This window comes from Astatotilapia calliptera, chromosome 2 (genome assembly GCF_964374335.1).
Source record: "Astatotilapia calliptera chromosome 2, fAstCal68.1, whole genome shotgun sequence".
NCBI lineage: Eukaryota > Metazoa > Chordata > Actinopteri > Cichliformes > Cichlidae > Astatotilapia > Astatotilapia calliptera.
In genome coordinates this window covers 36,679,217-36,704,525 of record NC_137423.1, presented here as the reverse complement: position 1 = coordinate 36,704,525, position 25,309 = coordinate 36,679,217, and the positions used below count along the sequence as shown (strand labels likewise).

General features: G+C 38.8%; 1 protein-coding gene across 10 annotated transcripts in view; it reads left to right on the top strand.

Moving 5' to 3' along the window:
* The window catches only part of diaph2 (diaphanous-related formin 2), a 370,107-nt gene that overhangs the window by 24,448 nt on the left and 320,350 nt on the right, over positions 1 to 25,309 (top strand). For 8 of the 10 annotated variants that reach the window (XM_080308483.1, XM_080308474.1, XM_080308459.1 and 5 more), the window contains 2 exons: positions 1,220 to 1,324; positions 6,345 to 6,365. In XM_080308483.1, coding sequence (XP_080164609.1) covers positions 1,220 to 1,324; positions 6,345 to 6,365 — 126 coding nt within the window. The remainder of the gene's footprint in view (positions 1 to 1,219; positions 1,325 to 6,344; positions 6,366 to 25,309) is intronic. The other 2 variants (XM_080308461.1, XM_080308468.1) reach the window with 1 other exon arrangement.

The following is a 25,309-nucleotide window of genomic DNA, read 5'->3' as shown; positions in this document are numbered from 1 at the left end:
CTGCTCCTACCCCTCCCATAATGTACTCACCCCATCACATTTTGCCTCCTTTATTGAATGCCAATTAAGCAGATAAATTAGCAGGGTTCAGAGATTAATTGAAAAACCTGCTGGTTTCCTTCAGTGAAAAAAACCTGCCAATTGTAAAAGTTTCAGCTGCACTTTCTCCCCTCCTCTATCTCCCATAGATATTAATGATTTTTCTAGCTCAAAGGGTATTTACTAGAGGAAATATGCTTGAAGGAATTCAGGTCACCGTGCCCCTGGATGGAATTCCTGCCCATGCTTCGCTAACAAATGAAGAAAAACCTTGTGAATCAGGTTATTTGTGGTAAGACATTCAAACAGTGTTCTTACTTTCAACTCACGCGCTTCGTTTTTTTCTCTAGCTGAATTTTACACTTAACTGCATGAAAGGAAATCACTGTCAGAACAGATCAACGTGTACTAAAAGACAAATGATTTTCTCTGCTTCCCAGCAGAGGGCAGCATGCCTCCACACCTTTAGGTTCGCCGTTCTAAAACCCCGAGGAGGATGTTTTTTCACTCTGTTCATTCTACCCATCTCTTTGTGAGAGAGTGCTTCTGATAAACATCCCCCTCCATTCTAATCATCATGTCATTCCCTAGCTTTTAGTGCTCTGTCCAGCCTTCGCTCTATCCCTGATGTCTCTCACATGAAAGACCTCTTTTGTGATGCAGAATTAAAGTAGCATGAAGATAATACTCCCAATAACACACAGATACTGCCTATCCAGCCTATCTGATGTGATTGCATGGCCTCAATAGAAGCAGTGTGTTTGATTTTGTTCTCCTGTTCTGAGTTGGGGTGTACAGTTTTTATTGCTGCAGCCTTGCTACTTTCGTTTCAAGGACTAATTATTATTGCCATTATTTTCTGCTGCGGAGCCACGTGACTTTAATAAAGAAACAGACAGCAAACCTTTTTCAGCCATGGAAACAGGATTTTCTATTAAAGGATTTTAGTGGAAATGGAACAATAATTGTGTGTTTGTTGAAAAAGCTTCTTCTTGTTAGTGAAACCATTGTGCTGTAAATAACCTTGTAACAAGTTTGAGGTTGTGAAATGCAGTTGATTTGAAATGTTTTATTAAATTCAAGTTCAAATGTCAAGTATTTTTGTAAAATCTGTTTTTACTTAAAACTGTTGAGTATCACAGAGCTTCATTGTTAACATTTTGCCTTTCTTGTTGTGTAGGAGGACATGAACCTGAATGAGGATCGCAAAGCGCCGCTGCGAGAAAAGGACCTGAGCACCAAACGCGAGATGGTGGTCCAGTACATCTCAGCCACGGCCAAATCTGTAAGTGAGAGAATGCATTTCAGACTTATGTCTTTATAAGCTAAGATATATTGTACAGTTGTAACTGGTGGGCTGCAATGTCACGACACTTAACACTCCTCTCTAGAATGACAACATGATGCTTTTTGCTTGCTTTGTCATCTGCTCTTGCACACGCTCACTTTTGCTGCCTTTCTTCACACCTCATGCTTGAAATCCACGCCTTTGATTGCAGTTTTGATCTATATCCCTTACTTCTCCTCTTGTTGTGCCAAAATCTTCCAGATTTAAGGCAATCCCTCACTTACTCAATCATAGGTGGATGGTCCAGTCACATGCTTGCATGAAAACGGTTGGTTGTCCAGGTGTATAATTGCATGTGAATTTTTGGTGGTGTCTTCTTGCTGCATTATTTGTTTATAAAGACGAGAGGCACTGCAATCAAACACAGGAGTGAAATAGGACAAATGTCTGACCAGTAAACCTGTGATAATTCTTTACACTGCACCATAGCATGCTTTACCATTTAGTTTTGCATGCTATGGATGCTTAGCAGAATTATTTTGTTGGTCTGTTGACTCTCAGTTGTTTTAAAATGAGATTAGATATAAAATTAATTAAAATGATTTTGCCTGTTTTGTGTTGGAGTAATTTGGTGGAGAGGCGATGCTTAATCATTTTAAGCAATAACAGTTTTGGCAGCGATCCATGAATGTATGATAAATTCTTGTATTGTCTATTGAAGTTATGGCCAGCCTCGTGCTGTAAAATTCAGATCACTTCTGAAGAAGAAGAAGAAGAAGAAAAAGTGATTTCTGTCCTCTTTGTTTCCTGAACCTGGTAGCTCCTTCTTGACATCATCATTTATTACCTGCCTCATTGTTATGGTAATTAACTGGCATTATTGATAATGATGATTATCCGAGATGATTGAATTCCACACAGGGCCCATTATGCTTTGTGAGCACTGATATTTTATTCAAATGAATAACGTAATCCATGTAGTCAAAGGACAGAGGACAAAATGGGATGTCTGTCAGCACCCTGCTATCACATTTAATAGGTCTGAAGAAAGGGGATGGTTGAATGTCAGTGGTGATTGTGTGCGTGCTGATTCATGCAAGTGCACATGCAGTCACACTATAATACAGGACAGCTATATATCCAAACACCATTACATACCAATAATGCATAAAGATAATGTGCTTCAACTTAATAGTTTGCCATTTCTTTACATATGATTGCAATAGTAATGTGACACGGCTGCCAATTCGCTGCAGTTAGCAACGTGATACACAACAATTATTCCTGTAACTACAGTATGAGAGAGACAGGAAGACTTTTATTTCAATGTTTTAGAGTATATCAGAGATTATTCCAGGAAGAAATTCTGTTATTTTAAGAGTATAAAAAAATATAAGACACAAACAAAACAAGAACAAAAAAATGGCCAAGTTGGATAATTTAGTCACACTGCAAAAACTCAAAATCTTACCAAGTATATTTGTCTTATTTCTAGTCAAAATTATCTCATTACACTTAAAATAAGACACAATCAGCTACAGGGCAACATTTCAGTAAGCTAAAGGAACTTGTTTCAAGACAGTGAATCTTGAAACTAGAGAAAAACTAGAGATTTTTCACTTGTTCCATTGGCAGATTTTTTCACTTATTTTAAGCTAAAATATCTTGTATTAAGTGAAAAAATCTGCCAATGGAACAAGTGAAAAATCTCTAGTTTTTCTCTAGTTTCAAGATTCACTGTCTTGAAACAAGTTCCTTTAGCTTACTGAAATGTTGCCCTGTAGCTGATTGTGTCTTATTTTAAGTGTAATGAGATAATTTTGACTAGAAATAAGACAAATATACTTGGTAAGATTTTGAGTTTTTGCAGTGCATCAGTAGATTTGTTCTCCTGTTTTCAATAAAGTGTATTTATACAATTAATTGCCTCACTTTCTTTTACGTCCTGATAGATGAAAAAAGATATTTCTTAATGTTACTTTATTTAAATATTTACAAATGTATGTAACAGTAAAGCTTCCTCAAACCGCCTTGTAGTGTTCCTTTGCTGTTGGACTGTGTGATGTGGGTTGTGGTAACCCAGTCACTCATTGCTGCAGTGTAGTTTGTCAGCAGTTGCCTTACAAGTGTGAAGAGGGTTTAAATTTTTGAGACCTTTTATAATTTAGACTTCAAAATCACCATCATTTTTTTCCACTCAGTCTGCACGAATGAGCCTATATGTCTGTAAATTAAAGGTTGGACATTATTGGGAGCTAATGCTGCATATGGGTGCTAATACGCATGTGAGTGGTGATTGAATGTAGGAGTGCATTTTGATGTCTGTCTGTCTGGATTCTCTGTCTTGCTGTTGTGCATTCAATGCTAATGTCATTTTGCTCATCTAGCAAAGATGTATGCTGCATTGGGAGGTTGTGGTTTTTGTTGGTGTCAAACGGCTACAAACATGCTTTGTTTGTCTTTTTCTTTTTTTTTTACTCCACACGCTATTTAATAGGTGTCTGATTTGCACTTACCTTTCATTTCAGTCATTGAAATATAAGGGGGACAACCAGGACCATTTCTTCCACACTCATATGTAGTCAAATTTGTGTGTAGACACTTTAATTCACCTCTTTCTTTCTCAACTTAATGCAGTTGCAGAGAACGTAGATTTGGAACTAGAAGTTTAAATCAGTAAATGGTGGCAGAACAAGAAATATCCCCCTTGTATTGTGTAACCCTTTTCTTGTCTGTCTCTGCAGACTTGCTCAATTGAACATGTGCCTTAGTGTTCAGGAATAGGCAGTATTCCTGGAGTTCAATAGCTTTAAGTGCTTCAGGTTTCTCTCACGGGGTGCTCCTTTCTTGTATGTACAGTATATTCACCTTTCATGCTTACTGACATACCACATCCAACTGCTGTTTGGCTCGAAAATGACATAAAATGGGAAAAGACTAATTCTTACTTTGTTTTCTCTTGTAAAATATGTCTTTCAAAGGGAAGTTAAAGCTTTTCTTCTTCTCTCTCCTGTGAATTGCCACCTCTCTCCTGGTCTGTTGCCAGGAAAGTTTGAGAACACTTCCCATAGTATACCAGGGTGCCTCAGCAGGGGTCTAGCAAATTACCCCCAACACAAACGGGATGTCTTTTCACAGGAGAATTCCACATTAACCCTGTTCATTTGAATATGAGCTGTGTTTCAGTGGAATCCAACGCTGCTCTTGCACGAGTGTGTCTACTGACATCATTGTCCATCAGCTTTGCATGAACAGCTGCACTTCTTTCTCATCTTATTTTCCTGTGCTTTCTTCCCTTTACATATGTGCCAAACTAATCTAAACAATTGATACTATTAGAATTTCTCTGAGATTTAGTTTTGACTACCAGCAGTGAATATTTCAGTGTATAATTCCAGACTTGCTCTATCTCATCCAGCAAAGGTGTTATGGCAGGGTCTTAACAGGGGGACGTTCTAGTGTAATTAACGAAGTTTTATTCAAATATTGGTTTGTTTGATGCAACCAATGTGCCACCTTCTTCTCTGAGTGGGACCTGGATTTGCTGAGGTCATTCAAGCACTTTATTGTTAGCCTGATAAGTGTTTACGTAATTATTTGGAAAAAAGAAAAAAAAGAGTAGACATAATTGTATTTGTTCTGAATAAAAAAATCTGTATACTTGCACCTATTGACTTTATACGTGTGCCTATTGACTTCTCCTGCTAAGCATCAGAACTCAAAAGGTAGTAAAATGAGAAAACTTGTCCTTGTTTCAGAAAAAGGTGTTACATTGCACCCAAACCAAAAACTCGTTAGTGAAACTGTGCCGTTCCCCCTTAAGCTCCTCTCTGACTATTATCTGAACACACTAAAGATAGTGTCTGCTATTTTGGTCAAGCTGCTATGAAATAATATTAAAAATACGTATTTGATCTGGTTGGCATCAATATCCACGCAAAATATCTGAGCTCTGAGTTACATCAATGTGACTCATTTCAAGGAGTCTAATCTGCAGGATTCAGGTAATGCACCGTCTTAAATAGTGATATGCTGCATTCGCAGGAAAGCAAGGAAAATGTAGTTAGAGTGTGAATACAAGTAGTATTTCTGCGATCAGGTGATGACGTGTAGAAGACGCTTTATGTGATGGAGTGATGGAGAGGGGAATCAAGCATCATATGGCCACACATCTAGAGAGTTTGTGCGTGACAGTAAATGAAACAAAAAGGTAGGTTTTGTACTTCCCCTCTCTGCATACTAGAGAGACGGGGTACCCTAGTGTGTCCTGTAACTTCCTGCAATCAAAATGCATTTCTTCAGAAGCATACGGCAGAGAAAGAAGAGCTCAACCACAGATTAGAATACATTTACTCTGCTGACAGACACACTCCTACTGTGAAACAAGCCCCACAGTTGCAGTAATGAAAATCACTTCCGTTACCTGCCACTATTGACAAATAACAAGGTTAAACTTCAAGAATCGTGCTGACGGCATGGGTTCAAGGTAGCTCCGCCACGCAAATTTGACACCTGAAGCCCAACGTTAATGGCAGCAGATTGATTTCAGTCCACAGAGCCTCTTTGCCCACACTAGCCACTGTTCTGTTCTGTACCACTCATTCAATCAGGCAGTCACAAGGGCAATCATATTTTATCCCCTTAATCATTTAATTAATACCTTGTGTGGAAGATGGCATGACTAAACATGACTTCCGCTTTTGTTGCCGCAACTTTTACTTCGGCGTGTTTTCATATGCCGAGCAAATATTCATATTCAAAATAATTGGTAACACTGCAGCTGCCAAACGCAGACATTATCTTCAGCATGTGACGACAGTTTTGAATGTTCTCTTGTTGGCTTTTTTCAATTGTAAGTGTATAGTGTGTGCTTTAATTGTGTGAAGAATTTTTGTGATGTCCCATAAGTTACGCTAATGCTTCAACGTGTAATGGAGAGAATTCTCTGGCCTTACTAATGATTGTGCTGTTTGTGTCTTTTTGCACATTAACCTCCTCCGCTGATCGCTGCATGCAGATAACTGGGAGCAAAGTTGCGGTAAGTAGCCCATTATTTATTTAGCTTGTGAATCTTCGTACTTCTGTGTATCTGTCTTTATTCACTCCCTAAGCTCACAAATACACATTACACATCATTTTATCTCGTTTTGGAAGGATGTTGAGGAGCGCATTCTGAACTGTGCAAGTGAGGGTCATTTCATTTTCTTTTCATTTTCACCTGTGATATTACTAATGGGCTTTAATTTGAAAAGGCTATAAACTGTCAACACTTTTCCTGCATGCAAATTTTTAGCACTTTAAAATGAGAAATCTTGAAATTATACAGCCTGAAAGTGAGTCAGGACACCTTTTGTTGGTTTTTGCTGTTTCTCTTTGAAATTGATTGCAGTGTAACTTCTATTAGCATTTCAATACTTTAATATCCACAAAGAAGGATAGCTTTTACACAAGTTCTCATAATCTTCAATCTAATCTGTTTATCAAAATCATTTTAATGATAATAATAATAATAATGGATCGCATTTATATAGCGCTTTTCGGGACCCCTCGAAGCGCTTTACAATACCACTATTCATTCACTCTCACATTCACACACATTTTGTCTGTGAGATACAATGCACATAGAGAATATACAGTAAAGCTTCTCTGACTACCCCCCACCACAGGGGGTAGCTCTACACGTCGCCTTGCTGTTATTTGGCGCTACATAAATAAAATTCAATTGAACATGTTTAATTTGACAGATGTTCTTCCTGACACAACCCCAAAGGGATTCGCGTTTCTTTTTGAGATCAAACGGAGGATCTTTCTTAGGTGCACATGTACCACACTTTGGATCCACATTAAAAATATACAGTATAACACTTAAAAGGACTTTGCACACACTCATAAATACTGTACACAGACACACACTGACCCACAGTGCACTGCAATATTTTTCTGCCTAAAGCAGAAATATTCGACCATATTAGGATAGTGGAAAAATTTATGGTTGTTTATCAAAATTTGCTGTCAACAGCTCCCCATGTGACAGGAACACGACTGGTTCCTTACAAATGCTTATTCTTCTTCTTCATTTTACTTCAGGTAGTTTACTTGAAGTATACTATTGGAATTTCCCACAGTATTGGCAATACACATTTATTTGTTCACATTATAATATACAGATTACTTATTTTCACCTACGAAATGGCATCCCTCTTTTGTAAAGAAGAAATTATTTTGTGTTTTTTTTTTTAACATCTACTGGTTCATAGTTTGGCAAGTGTTGAATTGTCACTTTAAACTGTGGCTTATTACCTTTTGAGAGCTTTGTGAGGATTAGGAGGACTGTAAAGCTTAACAGAAACCCACAGACAAAGTAAAGTAGCACTGTGTGACCTGGCCTCTGCTCTGCTCATGAGCTCAGACAAACCTCGCTCTGCAAGGCATTTAACAGAACCATTTGTATCGATTGAGTTTTCTCCTTCTTTGTCAAACTGTTCTTTTGTGCTTGGTTATTTCCGTTGGAAGAACTGGTTTTTCAGCTCTGCCCCTATTGACCTGGACTGAGTAGCTTTCAATCAGCGGCAATGGACGATTTGTTTTCACTAGGCATAATATGACAAAATCATACAAGTTTGAATTGTGAGACCTAAATTAAGAAGTTCTGCAAACCATGCAGGCACCCTATCAAATGCATTGCTTCCAACTCAAGAGCATACTGATTAGGGCTGCCACGATTAGTCGACTAGTCACGATTATGTCGACTATCAAAATCGTCGACGACAAATTTAATAGTCGACGTGTCGTTTGAGGCTTTGTAAGATCCTGAAAGACGCAGGAATAAATAGTATGATTTAAGAGTGTAATAACGGACTGAAACAGAAGGTGGCAGCACTGCATGTACAAAGATGCCAGCTGCCGTTAAACCAAGAAGAAGAAGCAGTCTCCAGTATTGTAGCTGTGTCCAAATTTACGGGCTGCATCCTTCGGAGGCCGCATTTATAGGCCGATTACGTTACAGCGACGCGATGAAGGCTTTCCAGATTCAAAGATTCCTCCAAATGTGTCCTCCTTTTCCCCGAATTTGAAGGATGAGTCGGATGTATCCTTCGTGGCCCAACCTATCCCAGAATTCATAGCTCGGCTCAGCCTATTCCAGTTTCCAACAATGGCGGCAGCTACTTAGTTTTAATATTACTCTTTCTGGGTCACAAAATAAACTTTTAACATATTTTCTCGGCGAATATAGCTGTATAAACTTCAAATATCTGCTCGGTTTATCAAGACATCACATATTTTTAAAAGTGCCCCAACGTTTTCGGAGTCGTCTGTTACCCACCCGCTCGATAGCTGGAGGGTTGAAGGCTCACTGGAGCCGGTGTAAAACACCAGACTCCCTTCACTACCTGTTATATTTTAGATGGCAAGGAGCAGACGCCTGAGTTTATTAAACTCCACTGAGACAATCTGCAAAATTCATTAAAAGTTTAATAAACTATCATCTTGTCTTTATTTTTAGTTAGCACATACCTTAAACACTTAAAGCTGTAAGCTAATGCTAGTTAGCGGATGCATGCTGGTGCAATAAGCTGTACGTTTTACGTCCAATGGATGATGATCTGATTTGTCGACTAATCGCAAAAATAATCGGTGACTAGTCGACTATCAAAATAATTGTGGCAGCCCTAATACTGATGCATTTGTAACCTCTGTGCCATCCCTCTACCAGTAGCCCATAGATATGGCTAACATACAGGCAGGTATAAACTGTCATTCTTGAAAGCCCAACTGAAAGCTAGTGGGGTGCAGATGGAGAGCATTTAGCCGATGATGGCCTACAGTACAACTCCCTGCTTTGCTGGCAGATTCCCATTTTCATGCTGTCTGCGTGTGTCGGTTGGACAGAGTGCTCTCTTATGTGCTGTAAGGGAAGTGTTGGTTAGGATTGTCTGCAGGGAAAATACAACTGTAACTTCTCTGTCTAAGGCATGAAACCTCCCTGGCACTCTCCTCATGGAGAATGAGTTAGGAATACAGAGACTGTGGGAATTACCTGTAATCCACTTTGACCATTGTTAAACTGTACAACATTGCAAAGCCGCATATGCTCTTAATGTGTGGATTCACTATTAATGCCCCTATTCTGCCCCTGTGTCATCAAGTTTGTGGTCTTTACCCTTGATGTTAAGATTCATTGTATATAACATATACATATAAGTAACTGCATGTTTTACGCAGTGCGCTGCAGTTCCCTGTACCCACTACAATGGCTTTATAACGTCAGGCTTTGTAAAACTTGGCCTGATTTACGTCACAAGTCAAGGACCACATTGTAACAATACATCAATGTCTACTGCAGTGTTAACGTGAAAGCCTTTGATTGTGAGAGGTTGTGTGATGCAGGCAAAAGAAAAAAAGAAACTGCAATCTCTAGACCACAGGGAGGTGATCAATATCTGTATGACTGGACAGATGACTGCTTATTTCCATGGTAACATCGTGGTCAGTTCTGAGATGTCAGGTGGTGATGGCTGGTGTGGTTGTGTGTGTTTTCAGTGTGTGGGTTGGACCAGAGATCCTAAAATGCATCAGACAACCTGAGAAAAAAAGTCAGAAGAGGCTGTATCGGCTTCACTATAGCTGATGAACTTCATAAACTGTCTTCTTTTTTCTGCTGCATTGGAATGTTGGCATTTTAATTTCAGTGTAGCTAAAGATGTCTTTAACATCAACTTTATTTTCTTGTGTGCAGAGTTGTGCGGATGTATGCAGTTATGTGATTGTGTATGCTATAGGAGGATAGGAATACATTAGAAAAATCTCACATCCTAATGTCATGGAGTATAACTTAGTTCAACTACAAGGTCGTTTTCATTAATCTGTTCAAATGTGGCTGTATATTCAACATTTAAATGAAAAGATGTTTGTGTGTCTATCACGCACAGCATTGCAAAAGCACTAAACCTTGATATTTTCCTCATTTTTGAGATAGTTTCATTTGCAATCCACCTGAGGTATTTTATTGATGTATTTTTTAAATCATTATTTTCTAAAGATGCATTTTTCCTCACTAATTTATTAGTTACTGTTAAAAGTTAATCAATACCTTAGGTAAAAATTCACATTCAGAGCATTCAGTCAATATGCAAAATTTGGACATAACTTTTTATGATCAGCAGTCAAAACCCCTAAATTTCTTTTTTTAGAGAGAAAGGCAAGAGAAATGCACTTACCCTTTAGCACTGAAATGAAGGATGTTGATATACATTTCTTTTGTTTTATTGGTTGATATTATATGTATCTCAGGTGAATTACCTGTGCTCCTAATCTTCTGTGTTAGTGCCAAGGATTTTTGGACAATCTGTTAGCAAATAGTTATCGTTAGGATAGAGAATCGCAAAGCATCCAGATGGGAAACAAGGGACATAGAAAGAGAGTTGCAAGGATATGAGGCAGACATCTGGCTCCTCTTTAACTCCAATCAAGTGTTCGTTCACAGTGCCAGGAGTGCTTGTGAAGGACCCTAAAAAAAGGAAAAAGTAAAAGAAATATGGTGAGCCTGAAAGGAAATCAAGGCACCCTCCCTCCCTGCTTACCTTTTAAAACCACATACCTCAAAAGACTTTTTGTTTCAAGCAAGCTATTAAACTGGGTGCTGAGGGTTGAGCAGATTTGATGTGGCACATGTCCTTGGTTCTTTAAAAGAACAGGAATGAAAAATTAATCAATAGCGTGTGCCTCCCATGCCCTGAGCCAGTGTTCAACATAGATTCTATTTTAAATTAAGATCAAGGAAACATGCTCTGGAGGGGACCGTTTCAATAAGATGTTTCTTTGATTGGCTGAAAGCAAATTTTAGAGTTCTTCTGATTGACATAAAAAGTTGCCTGAGAGTGCGATTAGGAAATATTTATTTGACAAAATACTTTCACATAGGATATCTTTAAATATGCTTTGCTATCATTGTTAATAAATACTGAACATTTGTTGCTTTAATGACTCAAATTAGAGGAAAATTCTATTCCCAGAATCCTTCACTGGGATGTGTTAGGGCGCTAACATGTAGACTACAGTTTGAAAACCCAATGGTTATCATTTGGGGCTCAGATGTAAATATCTGGATAACTAGTCATGCCTTACTGTTCTGTGCATAATTTCTGCATTTGACTATGGCCCACGAGTTTGAGATGATGGAGAGAAGCATTCTTTATGTAGGAAAACCCCGTCACACCTACAAAGTCAAGCTGTACTAATGCAGTTGAGGGAAACGAGCCCACACTGGAATTGAATCTCTCTGAATAACCTGGACATCAACCTGACAAATCCAGGTTCCTCCTTTCTGCTCCATTTGCAGGTCAAAGGGAACCCTTTTGTCATAAACACTTTTATAGGCATGTGCCTTTCTTCCTTTGTGAACTCATCGATTGTATCATTTGCATCTACAAACGTTCCTCTTTCCATCCTTTTGATTCAGGTCGATATCTTTTTCATTCGTCCTTAGATCTACAACCAGATCTAAAACTGTATCAGTCTCTTTTTGTGTGTTTTTGATATTTTTTTGTGTTTGAAAGCATTTTGTGTGGTGAATCCTGTGATGTTATGGTGGTGAAGTCCTCTTTTGATCATTGACAAGGAAACATGTACATCCTTTCTTGACTTGTTGTGGAGGCATAAAGGGCTCTCTTGTCATTGTTCAAATGTTTTTTTTTGTCCATGAGAATTGTGCTTCTTTGTTTACCAGTTCATTTGTTATGTCGTAGCTTTGTAGCGTATCCAGGTTTGGTAGACTAACCACCTTTTAATGTCAGATTTGTTCATTTATAAGCTCATTATTGTCTTCATCTTACTCATTATCAGTTTTTTCTTGTTTTGTAAAAACAGTCCGGTTACTATTATACCCTTGGCAGTTATTAGGCAGAACATGCTACATTTGCCACAATGCCTTACAACAGTGGCTCGTTCATGCTGCTCTAGACATTTTAGTGGTATGGTTTGGGTCCATTCGTCCCCTCAGACAGAAGGGTCACTGCAAATCGATACAAAGCTTTTCTGAGCAATCACCTTTGTCTAATGATAAAACTTTACAATTCTGATGGGAATGGTCCTCTCCAGAATGCCTCCAGCCAATGGCGATCAGAGGTCACTGAATGGTTTGATGAGTATAAAAATTAATCACATGCTACAGCCTTTGTAGTCACCAAATCTCAACCTAAATTAACACCTGTGGGAGACAGATGGACTTTTATGTCAGAGAGTGCTTTCGAACACCAAGTAGGAGAACATTTTTTGAGGAAAAACTCACAGAATGAGCATCATGGCACACTGAGGCTCTTCTAGGAAGATATGAGGGTTCAACACGGTACTTTAGAAATACTTTTATGGATAACTTAATAACATTGTAAATATGTAATAGCTATCACAGTTGTCATGTCATGTTGAACTTTTCCTACCAGCTAATGTTGTTTTTTTGCCGAATGACTTGTCTTCAGGCATTTATGGTTGGATTGACCTTTGCTGGCTGTGGAAGAAGCAAGGTTTTAGCTGTGACAGAGGCTGGGTTGTGTGGGAAGGATTAAGTCAACAACAGCTCCCACGGGGGATGAGAAAAAGAGGTTACTTTCCATCAGCATTTGTCCTCTTTTTATTTTTTGTGCTTGAGTTTTTATGGGTTTTTTCTGCCTTTTCTGCAAGCTTCTCTCCTTCCTTATTTCTCCCCTCACACATCTTTTCTATACAACATATGTCTTTTCAAAGGAAGAAACAATCATTCCTCTTCAATCAGAAGAGGCGAGCTGAATCTCGTTATTTTGAAGGGAACATGAAAGGCTGAAGTGGTCACAGTATGCTGATATTGAATTGAACAGTGACTATGGCAGTGCTTTATAGTCTCCCTGTATTTGTGTTGGTGTGTCCACATGAACGTGTTTCTGTGCTGGTAGTAAGAAGCACTGTTTTTCTCCATGAATTTTCAGCACACTTGCATATTACAGCGACGATTTAGATATTGCACAGGAGAGACTGGCTATTTTAGAGAAGGGCGGGGAGGAAAAAATAGGATTCTTAGTTCTGTTGATTGCATATCTGTGAATTTTATGTACTGTATGCACATCCCACACTAGTGATGGAGCTTGTGAATACGGGCTATGCTCTCAGTTGTACATCTCTCTCCCACAGCTCTGTCAAACACTCAACAGCACTGTCGGCATGCTCAGCTCGGCAGGAGGCTCCTGCAGGGCCGCATTAGGCTCCATAAACTTTATAGCATATTTTTACAACCCAGCTCTCTGTATGCATCCACCATCACATCCCATCGCATCTGCTTTAACTGTTCACACAGCTGTGAAATTCTGTGTATCCCCATGTTTTATGGTTGCTTGCTTCTCCAGTCACTCCCGATTTCTTTATTTGCTTCTTTAGCTCTTCGATACCCTCTACATCTGTGTATATTTAGTAAGTTATTTGCTTTGGTTGATGCGGTCGGCTTCTTTTTCTAGATGTGATCTCTGTGAAATGTGGGCTCTGTCTGAATATGTCAAGATTTGCATGGAGAATGCTTGCATTGGGCGATGTGAGAAAGCACTCCTGTTCATAACCTTGCCAGGCTCTCTTTTTGTGCATTTGTAGTCATTCCAAATGCAGACTTCACACTCACTTGCATTCCAATGTAAGAAGTGCATTGACCCCGCTGATCTGTAATATCTCTGTTTTGTACCTTGGTAGTTGAAGGACAGGTAGGAAGAAAAGGTAGCTGTTGACAAATTGACAAAGTTGTTGCAGATGTTGGGTTTGGTGAGAGTCACATTGACGGCCTTTTTTATAATCCCTCACTATTCTTGCAGTAAGCCCACCAGGACTTGTGGGAGTGCCCTACTGCTCAGTCAACTAGTCCACTCAGCACAACAGCGTGCTAACAAGGTATAGTCTCTGCCTATCAGCCGCAATGCTTTCATAGCGCTGTCATACTTGGACGCACAAGAGTAAAGCCATATAATCGCCTCATCAACAGCCAGGTTTCCCCTGATTCCCTAGACAGCTCTCTGCCGTAATGATTGGTGACATGATCAAGGCCAGATCACTTGCTGTGTTATTGTCTGGCTTGCAGTTTCTTTTTGAAGGGTGCTCTGGAGAGATGGGTCATAGTTTTAAACTGGAAACCTTCAAGCTATATCACTTTTTCGCTGTTTATTGGCATCATGTGGCTAGTTGGCTTGCCGCTCACTAGTTAGTAAATGGATGGAAGAATAAATGAATGAACAAATGAGAATACATTAACTAGTAATTAGGACTGTGCAATTAATCCCATTACATTTTTTTTTTTGCTTCAAACAATTATGAAAATGAGATAATTGAGATAAAACAATAATTGCGCTCCATTCTCTTTTGCCACAAAGCTCCTGTTTTGTGTTAAATACAGAGCATTCTGGTCTTTAAATGAAGAAAAAAGCTAAAATCTATTCAGTTATTAACCTTTGATTTTAGGGTGGTCCACAAGGAACACTAGCAACAACAGAATTTTAACAACTGTAAAATGCATGATGAAAAAAAAAGAAAAAAAAAGTCAGTGAATAATCGTGTCAAGTAATTGTGATCTCATTGTTCACCGGCATAATTTGGATTATGATTCTTGCAGTATTTGAGCAGCCCTACTGGTCATGCACTAGATAGAAACACTCAGGTTGCCATGATGTACTTTAGGCTTGGTTGGTAAAGCGTAGTTCAGCTGTCCCAGAGAATGCGAGTCTTATCCTGAGTGAGTTGGCAGCACCTCGCATTCATGCATGCTGGCTGCTCTCTGCTTGTGTTAAAATGCCAAACTGGTCACAGTTTTTTGTGAATTGCACGGGGACATCTTTGTGTGCTTTAATTGTGCACAGCCTAACTTTATGTATTGAAGACAAATATTAGTATTGAGATTGGGTTTTGGGTGCCTCACAACAGTGTTGATAACATTGGATCTTAGTCAAGTACAGTAGCTCATCGTGGACGATCGTGGTCTGTCTCTGCTCAGATAGACATGGCAACAGCTGCAGTTCTCCAGCCACTAATGCAGTACTGAAGGCTAGCACTTGGTGGCAGTGGGTACCCATTGAATCGACCAATACATTGTTGCACCACAGGGGCTCAAAAGCCACATTGTTGCTATGGAATTGACCTAATGGGTTTCTTGCCGCCCATGCAACACACGGCTATGTGTGCCACTAATGCCATTTGTTAGACATCTGATCTTTAAAAGGAAGAATACATGTGAAATGGCTCAATAGGACTCAGGCAGGTCTGTCTTCTCTAAAGAACAACTTTCCCTTACAACTCTAGAGATGGAAAGGAGGCTTGATTCATTTATTCATTTATTGTTATTTTTCCTTCAACCTAATACAAAAGTGAGACTGCCTCTTACATGGTGGAAGAGCGCCAAACTCTATTGGGTACACTCGTTTTTTTTTTCCTTTTGATTTTTCACTTGCATAATCTGGGCCTGTAAGGAATTATGTGTTCCCTTGCCTGCCATTAACAAGACCCATTCTATTGACTTCCCATATGCTACGAATGATCAGTCCAACGCTAAAAACAGATTTAGTCTCTTAACAATGAGACGTCAGCTATGTTTACGGAACAACACCATCGATGTCTCTGTCCTTCCTCCTGGTTGTCTGTATACATCCCTTTATGCTTTATGCCTGTACACTGACACCATATCAATGTCTCCCTCTTTTTGTGTATTCTATGCAGTTGCTTTTCCTCAGAGATACGAACATCAAACCTTCTGACCATATCTTTCCATGTGAGCCATATTTGCTTATTGACAACCAGTGCTCTTGAAAAGACACATTCGTGGCAACATGTGTTCTGCTGGAGCATGGTCTTGGTCAGGCGTGACTTTCAGTTACAGGAGAGGTTGTTTTTCAGGATAAAGATTGTTGATCGAGCGCAGCTAAAGAAACAGCTTTGCTCTTCAACTCATCATTTTTTTCCCCATATTATCATTCATCTCAGGTGCCCTCGCTAACATAAGGCATCCATTTTTAATGCACAGCCATATGGTGATCTTGTTTTTTCTCACAGGTATTGTGCCAAATAAATATAAGTAAATGGAGCAAAAAATGTATTTATTCACATATATGTTTGACTATATCAGTTGGTAGACAGGATGTATCAAGCTCTTCCTTAGAATGGAGCCAATTACTCGATATTGGCCTGAGGCTGATTTGATGGCAGATGTATAGCGTTTGTAATAGTGATGTCCTTGATGTTGGCTATAGACGCAGCATGAGGTGGCATCCAATCATGCTGAGATGGCTGACCTGTCTCTTTATATCCTGAGTGGTCTTGAGAAAAATGATCTTTCTTTCAAAGCTGATTGGGTGAATGCTTTCGTCATACCTGAGATGCAGGCCTTGAGTCAAACAAAGTCTGCAGCTGGATGTAATAAAAACATAGGACCTTACAATGCAGACCCCTGATGTGTATAATTACACAGTCATTTAATAAGACAAGCAGCAAATTCAGTGTCATGTGTGAGGTGCTTTTCTTCTTCCCTGTCAAGATTTCCCATGTTAGCTTTCAGATGGCTGTCTCTGCTGGCGACGGGTGTTGTTTGCTAGATTGTTTGTGTGTCACCTCACATGTCTCTGTGTGAGGAGGAGACATTTGCCACCACAAAAGAATGAAATTGAGAGGGAAAAAGTTCTTCCAAGCCCTGCAACTAGAACAAAAGAACAGAAAAAATCATGATGTTATTATCCCAGCAACATCTTCTGAGCTTCTGATATAAATGAACTAAAGGTTCTAAAATTGTCATTTGAATTATGCCTTTCATCTCCCCATGGTTTTTAGCGAAGCAGTTCAGCCCAAGTCTCTAGTGAATGTTTTTTCTTCTCCTGTTTGCATTTCTGAACAAGCGCCGTAACTGTAATGAATTCTATTATTTTAAAACCAATTACTGTTAGTTGGGAGCTTTTTCACCACTGCTGTCGTGCTCTCAGAGGAATAGTGTTGTTGCAGTGTTGACTGCACTCAAGCCATGATGGTGTTTCTTCATATTTCCCTAACTATCCATATTAATGTAACTTTCTGCTGCATACAGTATGTGCTCCATATACAGGACGAGTTTACATTTGAAGCAGAAGTAAAGGAATGAGTGCAAAGAAGATTCATTTTTTTATTTATTTAGTTGAATTACATTTTCTTTAATTATTTGAAAATTATACAAGCCAATGAAGTGTTTGAATTAGGAGAGGAAAAAACTGAATAAATAATACTTAGCCTTTCACTCACTGCATATTTTTTCTTCTTTGGGGAGGTTTATTACATTTAACAGTTTTTTATTATTTAAATGATATGATGGCAAAAATAGTAAAAGGCTAAACATGGAACTTAAAAAGAACTGCCATCTAATATGACTGCAGAACAAGAAAATATGCTCAGGTAAGTTTGAATCTTATATATGACAGGGTTATTAAAATGGTCATTTATGTTCTTATTAGAGCAGGGCGATATGACCAAAAATATTTATCATGATATACATTTGAAAATTTGCGATAACGATATAACTGACGATATAATTGACACCAGACAAAATACTTTACAACTCCTCAACTTTATTAGTGCAAAAAAAACCCATCAATGTATTTTCACTTAAACAAGCAGCTGTTTTTATATGTGCATTAAAGTTATATAAAAATGTAACATGTATGTATTTATAAATGTATTTATATTTAAAAGTGTAATACTGTAATTTTCTGCTGCTCATTCCTGTGCAATATCCCATCTGCCCTCCCGTCATATTTCTTGTCAAGATTTTCTTATTTAATCACTAGTGTACATATATTTATATTTATAGATACATATATATTTAGTCATCTTTTCTCTTTTACCACGTCTCTCTAATTTTTGCTCCTTACTATTTTTCTATTTTTTTTATTATATTTTCTTCTACTGTATCATGCTGCTGCGTGAACTGCTGCTCGTCAAACACATTTCATTGCAATGTTGACCCTGTGCTAACTTGCATATGACAAATAAACTGAAAACTGAAAACTAAACTAACAGTGCAAATGCAAATTCCTCGCTGACAGTTTAACCAAAAGGCATTTCCAGTGTTAATTGGCCAAAATATCCTCAGCACAACCATGTATAATAGCCACAAAACTTAAAAAGAGGTTATACACACACAATACGGTAACATTATGTTGAAGCACAGTACGTATCACTCCGCGAGGCTCCGCCTACGATAGCCGTAATGCTCCGACAATCCATCAAGCGGTGCGGCTTCGTAGCTTAGCAAAGTCGTACTGAAACATTTGACAGATTTTCGAGCGCCGTGCACATAAAATCGTTTCCAGGTCAGTAAACACAACCAGAGTTCATACATAAGGCACACGGGATTATAAGGGGCTCTGTCGACTTTCAGAAAAATCAAAAGATTGATTTTAAGTGCGCCGTATTTTCCAAACAACACGGTAATAACGACGGCCCGCTAGCATGCGCTACCAAAAATAGTGCTTTGTTGTGTATCTGACGGACGAAAGCTAAACCAGTTCCACACCACTGAAGCTGCAGCATTTTTACAAACCAGTTCTGGTTCATCTGTTTCATTCAACGATCTGCTTTCGCCCTTCTCATTCTGCATCGCCGCCATGTGCGTATGTAAACAAAGGCACTGCGTATGCGCGTTTTACCCATATTCTATCGCGATATTTCATTTTCCCATCGTTGCCCAACATTACACCGGTATTACCGTGAACGGTATGATATGGCCCAGCCCTAGTTCTTATAGCTGTAGTTTTTAGCAGTGAATTAGCACCAGAACATTGATAACTGAACTATTGTAAATTAGATTAAGATTACAGTGCTGTTTACTATACAGTAATCTCAATTTCAGAGTTTAGGCTTAGATTAATAGTTACCTTTATATTTACAACTAGATATTACCAGTTGATATCGCAAAATTACCATTTCCAATACAAAATAATATTTTTTTTAACATTTAAAACTTGTGTTCTTGAGATTAAGTTACCATGCCCAGTCTGCGTTGTTTGCCACACTGTTAATGCACATAAAGTGATAAAGATAAATAAAAAGGCTTTCATTGTTCCTAATTTCGTTAAAAATTCCTAATGGAGAAAAAAAACGTTTGTCACCAACTAAATCATAATTGTATTTGAGATAATCAGCAGGATGCTGTGTTATGTGCCACATATGTTAACCTTTGAATCCTTTAAACTGGTCCACATTTCTGTCATTTTCCAAGTTAGCTGTGCGCTCAACAGTCAGGAAGAACACGGCGACATTATTTGTGGCAATGTTCATTGTTTAGTTGCTATGAAAGTTGCAGCAGTGGCATTCCCACTGTAGTAGCAGGGACTGGAAGCAACACACACACACACACACAGCGTCACTATCACAAGCAACTCAGGATATACAACTCCTATTAAAACACTGTCATTCCCAAAGTATTGGTACAAATCAAATTTTGGTGCAGTACAGTTTTATCAGCAGGGTGCAGTGGAAGCTTTCTAGCATTTGAATATCCAGCAACATCACATAGTGTGGAATATACATGCACATTCAATATATGCATGTATATCTGTACATAGACATTCATGTATTACAAGATTTTTATTTTATTTTATGTAATTAGTGCTTTGGAGCCCAACATTGGAGTATCATTTCACCCTATGTTAGACTACACAGTTTTCTTTGTTCATAGTAATTATATTTATTCGTGATCGCCAACGGTGTGTACGGACACGTTACATGGACTAATAATAAGGTTTCTCTTTGAGGCCAGTCTCCATTATTCCTCTTTCTATGCATAAGACTAATTGGCTCCTGCTTAGCCAGTGTTTGGAGGTGGATACTTTTTGTTCTCTTTTTTAAAAATGTTGTCCTCTAATTGAGCAACTTACATTCAGTCACTTGAATTATCAGTGTGCTACTTCAAGTTATACTTTGAAGTTGTGGTGAACAATACAAAATACTGTTATTTAGTCTAACTTTACACCAGGTCACCATGTAGTATTTTCCTCTCTATACATGCACACAGTCTGAGAGAACTAAGCAAAGAAAAAAGATTAGACACGTCCACTCATTAAAAGCCAGCCACTCATTCTGCTCTAGAAATTGATTTATAGCTTATTTAATAAGCTGAAAGGTTACCTCAAAACAGATTTTCTCCATAATTGACCAATTTATTGCCGCTCGATAAGCATTCATGTCAAGGCAAGATTTTGAGGTATTTCTAATTCCCATTTCCCACAGTTTTCCTCTCATTTATTAACACTGATATTATTCTGCAGTGATTAGTTATTAGAGAAGATATGAAATATTCAACATGTTGTTTTTTGGATGTTAACAGGGTGGGGTACAAAACCTGGGCACAATGACTGCAGCATTAGTTAGCATCACTGAATGTTCTCCTAATTACCTCACTTTGCCCAGCAGCTGTCTGCTATTAGGGTCCTTTGTTCCAGATGTTATCTCATTAGAATGGCATTGATCATCCTAATGACTCAGGGAGAGATTATTGGTCCACATTAATGTGACCCGCATGTCCCTCCTTCTTCCCTGAGGTCAAACAACAATAACTCCATCCATCCATATGTTCAGCTGACAGTGCATTATGGCCATTTTCACCAGTCTTCTGTAACTTGTACATGAAATGGCAAATGCAAGAATGTAGCAGAAATGGCTAGTGGCACATGTTGTTTGTAAGGAGGCAAGTTTTTGCTGTAAACACTCAGCTTTCTATGAATTGCCCTTGTGTCATTTTATTAATGGCTTTTCTTTACCAATAAAATGGACAAGGTTTAAGTTTGAAGAAGTGAAGAACTGAAGAAGCTTCTCGGATGAGAGGTGAAACGTCTTCAAGTAACTTAAAGAAGTCCAGACGCTTTTCTTTGCAAGCTCCTTTGACTACGATGACCTGGATGATTGAGAACCTTCACAGACAAGGTTTAAGTTTCACGTTTCTGTTTGCTTCATATTATGTTTCAGTTTGAGACATTGAAGGCAATCAGTCATCTTGCCTGTGAAACCAAGGTTTTCTGAAGCAAGGATATTTGCTTTTGTGTACTTTCACACTGACAACAGTATCCAGTCACCAGTGATACTGAATGGGCTTGTCCGTGTTATGCTACACCCAAGGCTTTCATTTGGTCCATGTTTGTGTCTCTTTGAGTGTTGTAAGTATATATGCACATATCTGTTTGATTTGCTGGTTTGTCTTTGTTTTTTGAGGATGTATTGCTGGTGCTTTAATAAGAAAACTGGGAACATTTGAGTCCTGATCTTACACTTTTGGTCTTGAGTATTTTTATGGCCAGGCAGGTTTGTGCCGGGCATCGCTGACAGCTAAAAAGCAAGTGATTCCCTCCCCTGCCACAACAAGCACACAGCACAGAAGCACACAGAAATCTGTGTGTCTGATCCCTTTGTTTCCCTTTCTGCTGGCCTGGAAGCTGGCATGGAAGCTGGCCATCTCAGAATTCTGTGAAGCCACCGGAGGATGTTAGAGAGGAATGGCAGTGCAGAGCTGGAATAAAGAGGACGACAGCTGGAAAGGTGGAGTGACTAGGTAATCTGGTGTAAAGATGAGGAAGGAGTATTCAGGCAAAGTGATTGGAAGAAAGTTCCTAATTACACTCTACGTCCTCGCTGTGTAACTAATCCTGACTTGCCCACTTCCCTCAGACTGTGGGGTAGATCTGCTAGAATGTGCCTCTGTGGTCAGCTAATTTCCAATATAACTTGTAGGTCTCTTTTTCCCGCTCCACGAGAATCTGTTGTATTAACATGGTGCCTCTGTTTTATACTTTAGGCTCAAATGTGTAGTAAAACAATCGCGCTTAATTGCATCTATCTCAGTGGTTCAGTCTTCAAGTTTTCAGGCTCCACGGCCTAATGAAAACGACGAGGCATCGGTTTAATTATAACGTACTCGTCTCTTATCCAGGAGAGATTGTTTTTATTTGGAGCCCTAATGAATTTCTCATCAGTTTGTTATTAACATTGTGCTATCTGGGGCTCAAGTGGGGAAGCAACCAATTACATGGCTTTGTTCTCCCCGATGGACAAGAATTTGCGCCTCCATTGAGAGAGAAATAACTTGTACATGCTGTTGGAATAAGGGCCAGCTTTTTGAGTCATTGAGAGCTTGAAAGTTTTCTGCGTTAGGTAAAGTAGAAATGGCATTAACGCAATTAAAATGTTTTCATATTAAAAAAAAAGTCCTGTATAGATTCCCACTTGGTCTGTTTTCTTGTAAAAACTACCTCACCAATGTATAAAACTCTTTTTTTGGAAAATGATGGGCAGGAGCTGAAATATTGGCTTGAAGAGGGTTAACGCTACACCGCCTTGCCTTGTCAGATATATATGTAACATGATATTCACAAATTCAACCTTTGTTTCTTTTTTCCTGAACATTTCAGTCCTTGGTTGCAATGGTTCATTTCACCTCTGGTGGGAACAGGTTGAGTGGAAAATGGATGTTGAGAATTCATACAGTGAACTGAAGTAATGATAATTTGGCGTTCTTACCCTTGATTCTGGCTGCATATGGCATGACTTTCTTAACCTAAAAATGCATTTGGGACTAATCTAATGGGATATGAAAGGAACATAATGATGTGTGGGGCCTTGCTATTTGCCTTTGTTCACAAAACACTTCCCTAGTTTATTGCATTTTACGGTTGAAGGCCTTGATCACTAGTATTATGGTTTTCTAAATGGGAGTCAATAAATTACCCTCTGATTAAAGACGATGCCCTCACTTTAGGTGTGAGAGCCATTCGCTATGCATGGTTAGCATGAATCTTTTGTGTGCACTAGTTTAATCACTCGAATTCCTCTTTCATTCTCAACTCTCTTCATCTCCATCGCTCTCTGACTTCTCTCTGACAGTTGAACAGGGCACAAACATTTTTATGCTAAGATCTCAAAGGGCTTTGCGAGGGAGATGGAGATTTCAAATGCATCTAACTGTCTGTTGCCCAGACAGAAAGTCTTAAGAGTTTTTAAGACAGAAGTCTCCTAACTAAAAGTGCTTTTTAATAATTGTTTCTGGTACCCTATTCCCCCTTTGACAAGAATGCAGTTTACTTAATTAACTTAAGTAAAAAGTGGGAAAGTTAAGTCTATGACATGAAAAGTTTTCTAGTTATTTGAAGTATGCTTCTTAATGAGCAGTTTCTCTCTTATCTTATACATAAATGCAGCTCCTCACTGAAAACATGAAGTGGAGTTTTCGCTTATGGAAAAACAAGGATGTGGTAAATAGCAGGACAGATGGTCTAGGTCTGTTGACAAGAGCTTCATGCATGGCAACTCGGCAAGAGAATTATACTGCATTTCTGCTGACCCCAGACTGTGAAAAAATGTGATGCAAACCCCCTCCACTCCAACCACCCTCCCCCCACACAGACACACGCACACACACTCACGCACACATGCACACAGGCATACACGATTCCCCAGCCCACCAGTTTGTTTCATGCATCTTCAAACCTCAGTCACACTGATTGATACACTGTGGAGTAGCCTCGAGCTTCATTTTCACATGAAAAAGCATATAAGTTCCCTAAAGCACAGAAGACTTGCTGGCCATTATGGGACTGGAACTACAAGCCATGCAAAATAATAATCTGTTGCAGCCCCACCATACCTCCACCCATACCCTATTCTTTATGTTGCATTAATGGATGAGGAAATAAAATATTAAAGCTTAAGTTAATTAAATGTTTTTGTTGGTTTTATATGAGCCTAGTTTGGAATTTGTTATAATTCCACAATGGCTGCATGAACATTACTGAATATTGAAATTCAAGAAGAAAGCAAATTATGCTTGAATAGGAATACTGAACAATATTTGAAGATAAGACCTGTCTCACTATGTATGATAGGATTTGTGCGACTTTCAGTGACCAAATATGATCAGCAGTCTGGGGATTTTTAGCACCTGCAGACTTTCCAGTAAGTTGGTTTTGACACTTTTGACACATCGGTTTTGTTTTTTAATGACTAAAACAACACAATGTATTGGTGTGCAGAACAGGTGCATAGTTGTAGTGGAAACGCCTCTGCCAGGTTTACGCCCTACCCCTTTAGTGTGGATTAGCCCCACTGCTGGAGGAGGATGAGAGGAGGGTGTCAGGAGGATAATGAGGGCATGTGGCTGGCCCAGGGGCAGTCAGCAGGGCCCAGCTAGGTGGATCTGCCTGTGTGGCTAAGCCTCTTAACTAACACCGTCCTCACTGGCATCCTCAAACTGGTATATCATCACATGCTGCTTTTGTGCACGAGTGTCAAGCAACATAAGTCCTAGAAAAGCACCTGTAGTTCTGAGAGCCACATAAAAATGGTTTGAGTAGATGAATACCTACAGGAGTCTTTAGTTCACAGAATAAAGATTAATAGGCTCATTTAATTTCAATTTTTAAAAAATTAACTATTGTGTCAGTGACATATTTTTTCAGTACTGTGTAAAGCAACAGACAGTGAGAGGAATAAAAGGATTCTCATCCTGTCTCTTTTTCAGCACATCTCTCGTTTCCCTTGCTAAATTCTACATTGTTTAGCACTAATATATATATATCTCAGTCTTGTTGAATAGGCCACACTGTACACTTACATGAAACGTCCCTTGTTATTGACTAACTTCATCTCTGCCTTTTTAGACTTGGTGAAAGAGAGTGATTAATGACATAGACGATTAATGAATGGATGGACTTCTCATTCAAATAAGTGGCAGGTGGGATTGGGAAAGTTTTTGGCCGCTGCTATGGTTTCTGTTCTACATGGATGAATAATCAATAAAAATATTTAAAAAGAAATGCATGATATGGGCATAATTTGTAATATGATATTGTACAGTAAATGACTACAAGCACTGGTTGAAAGTTACATTAATATTAAGCGCAATTAAGTTTGATTTACATGTACATTTTCATGTTATGCAGTTTTAGCCTTCGACACCAAATTTCTTAATCAGGTAAATGTATT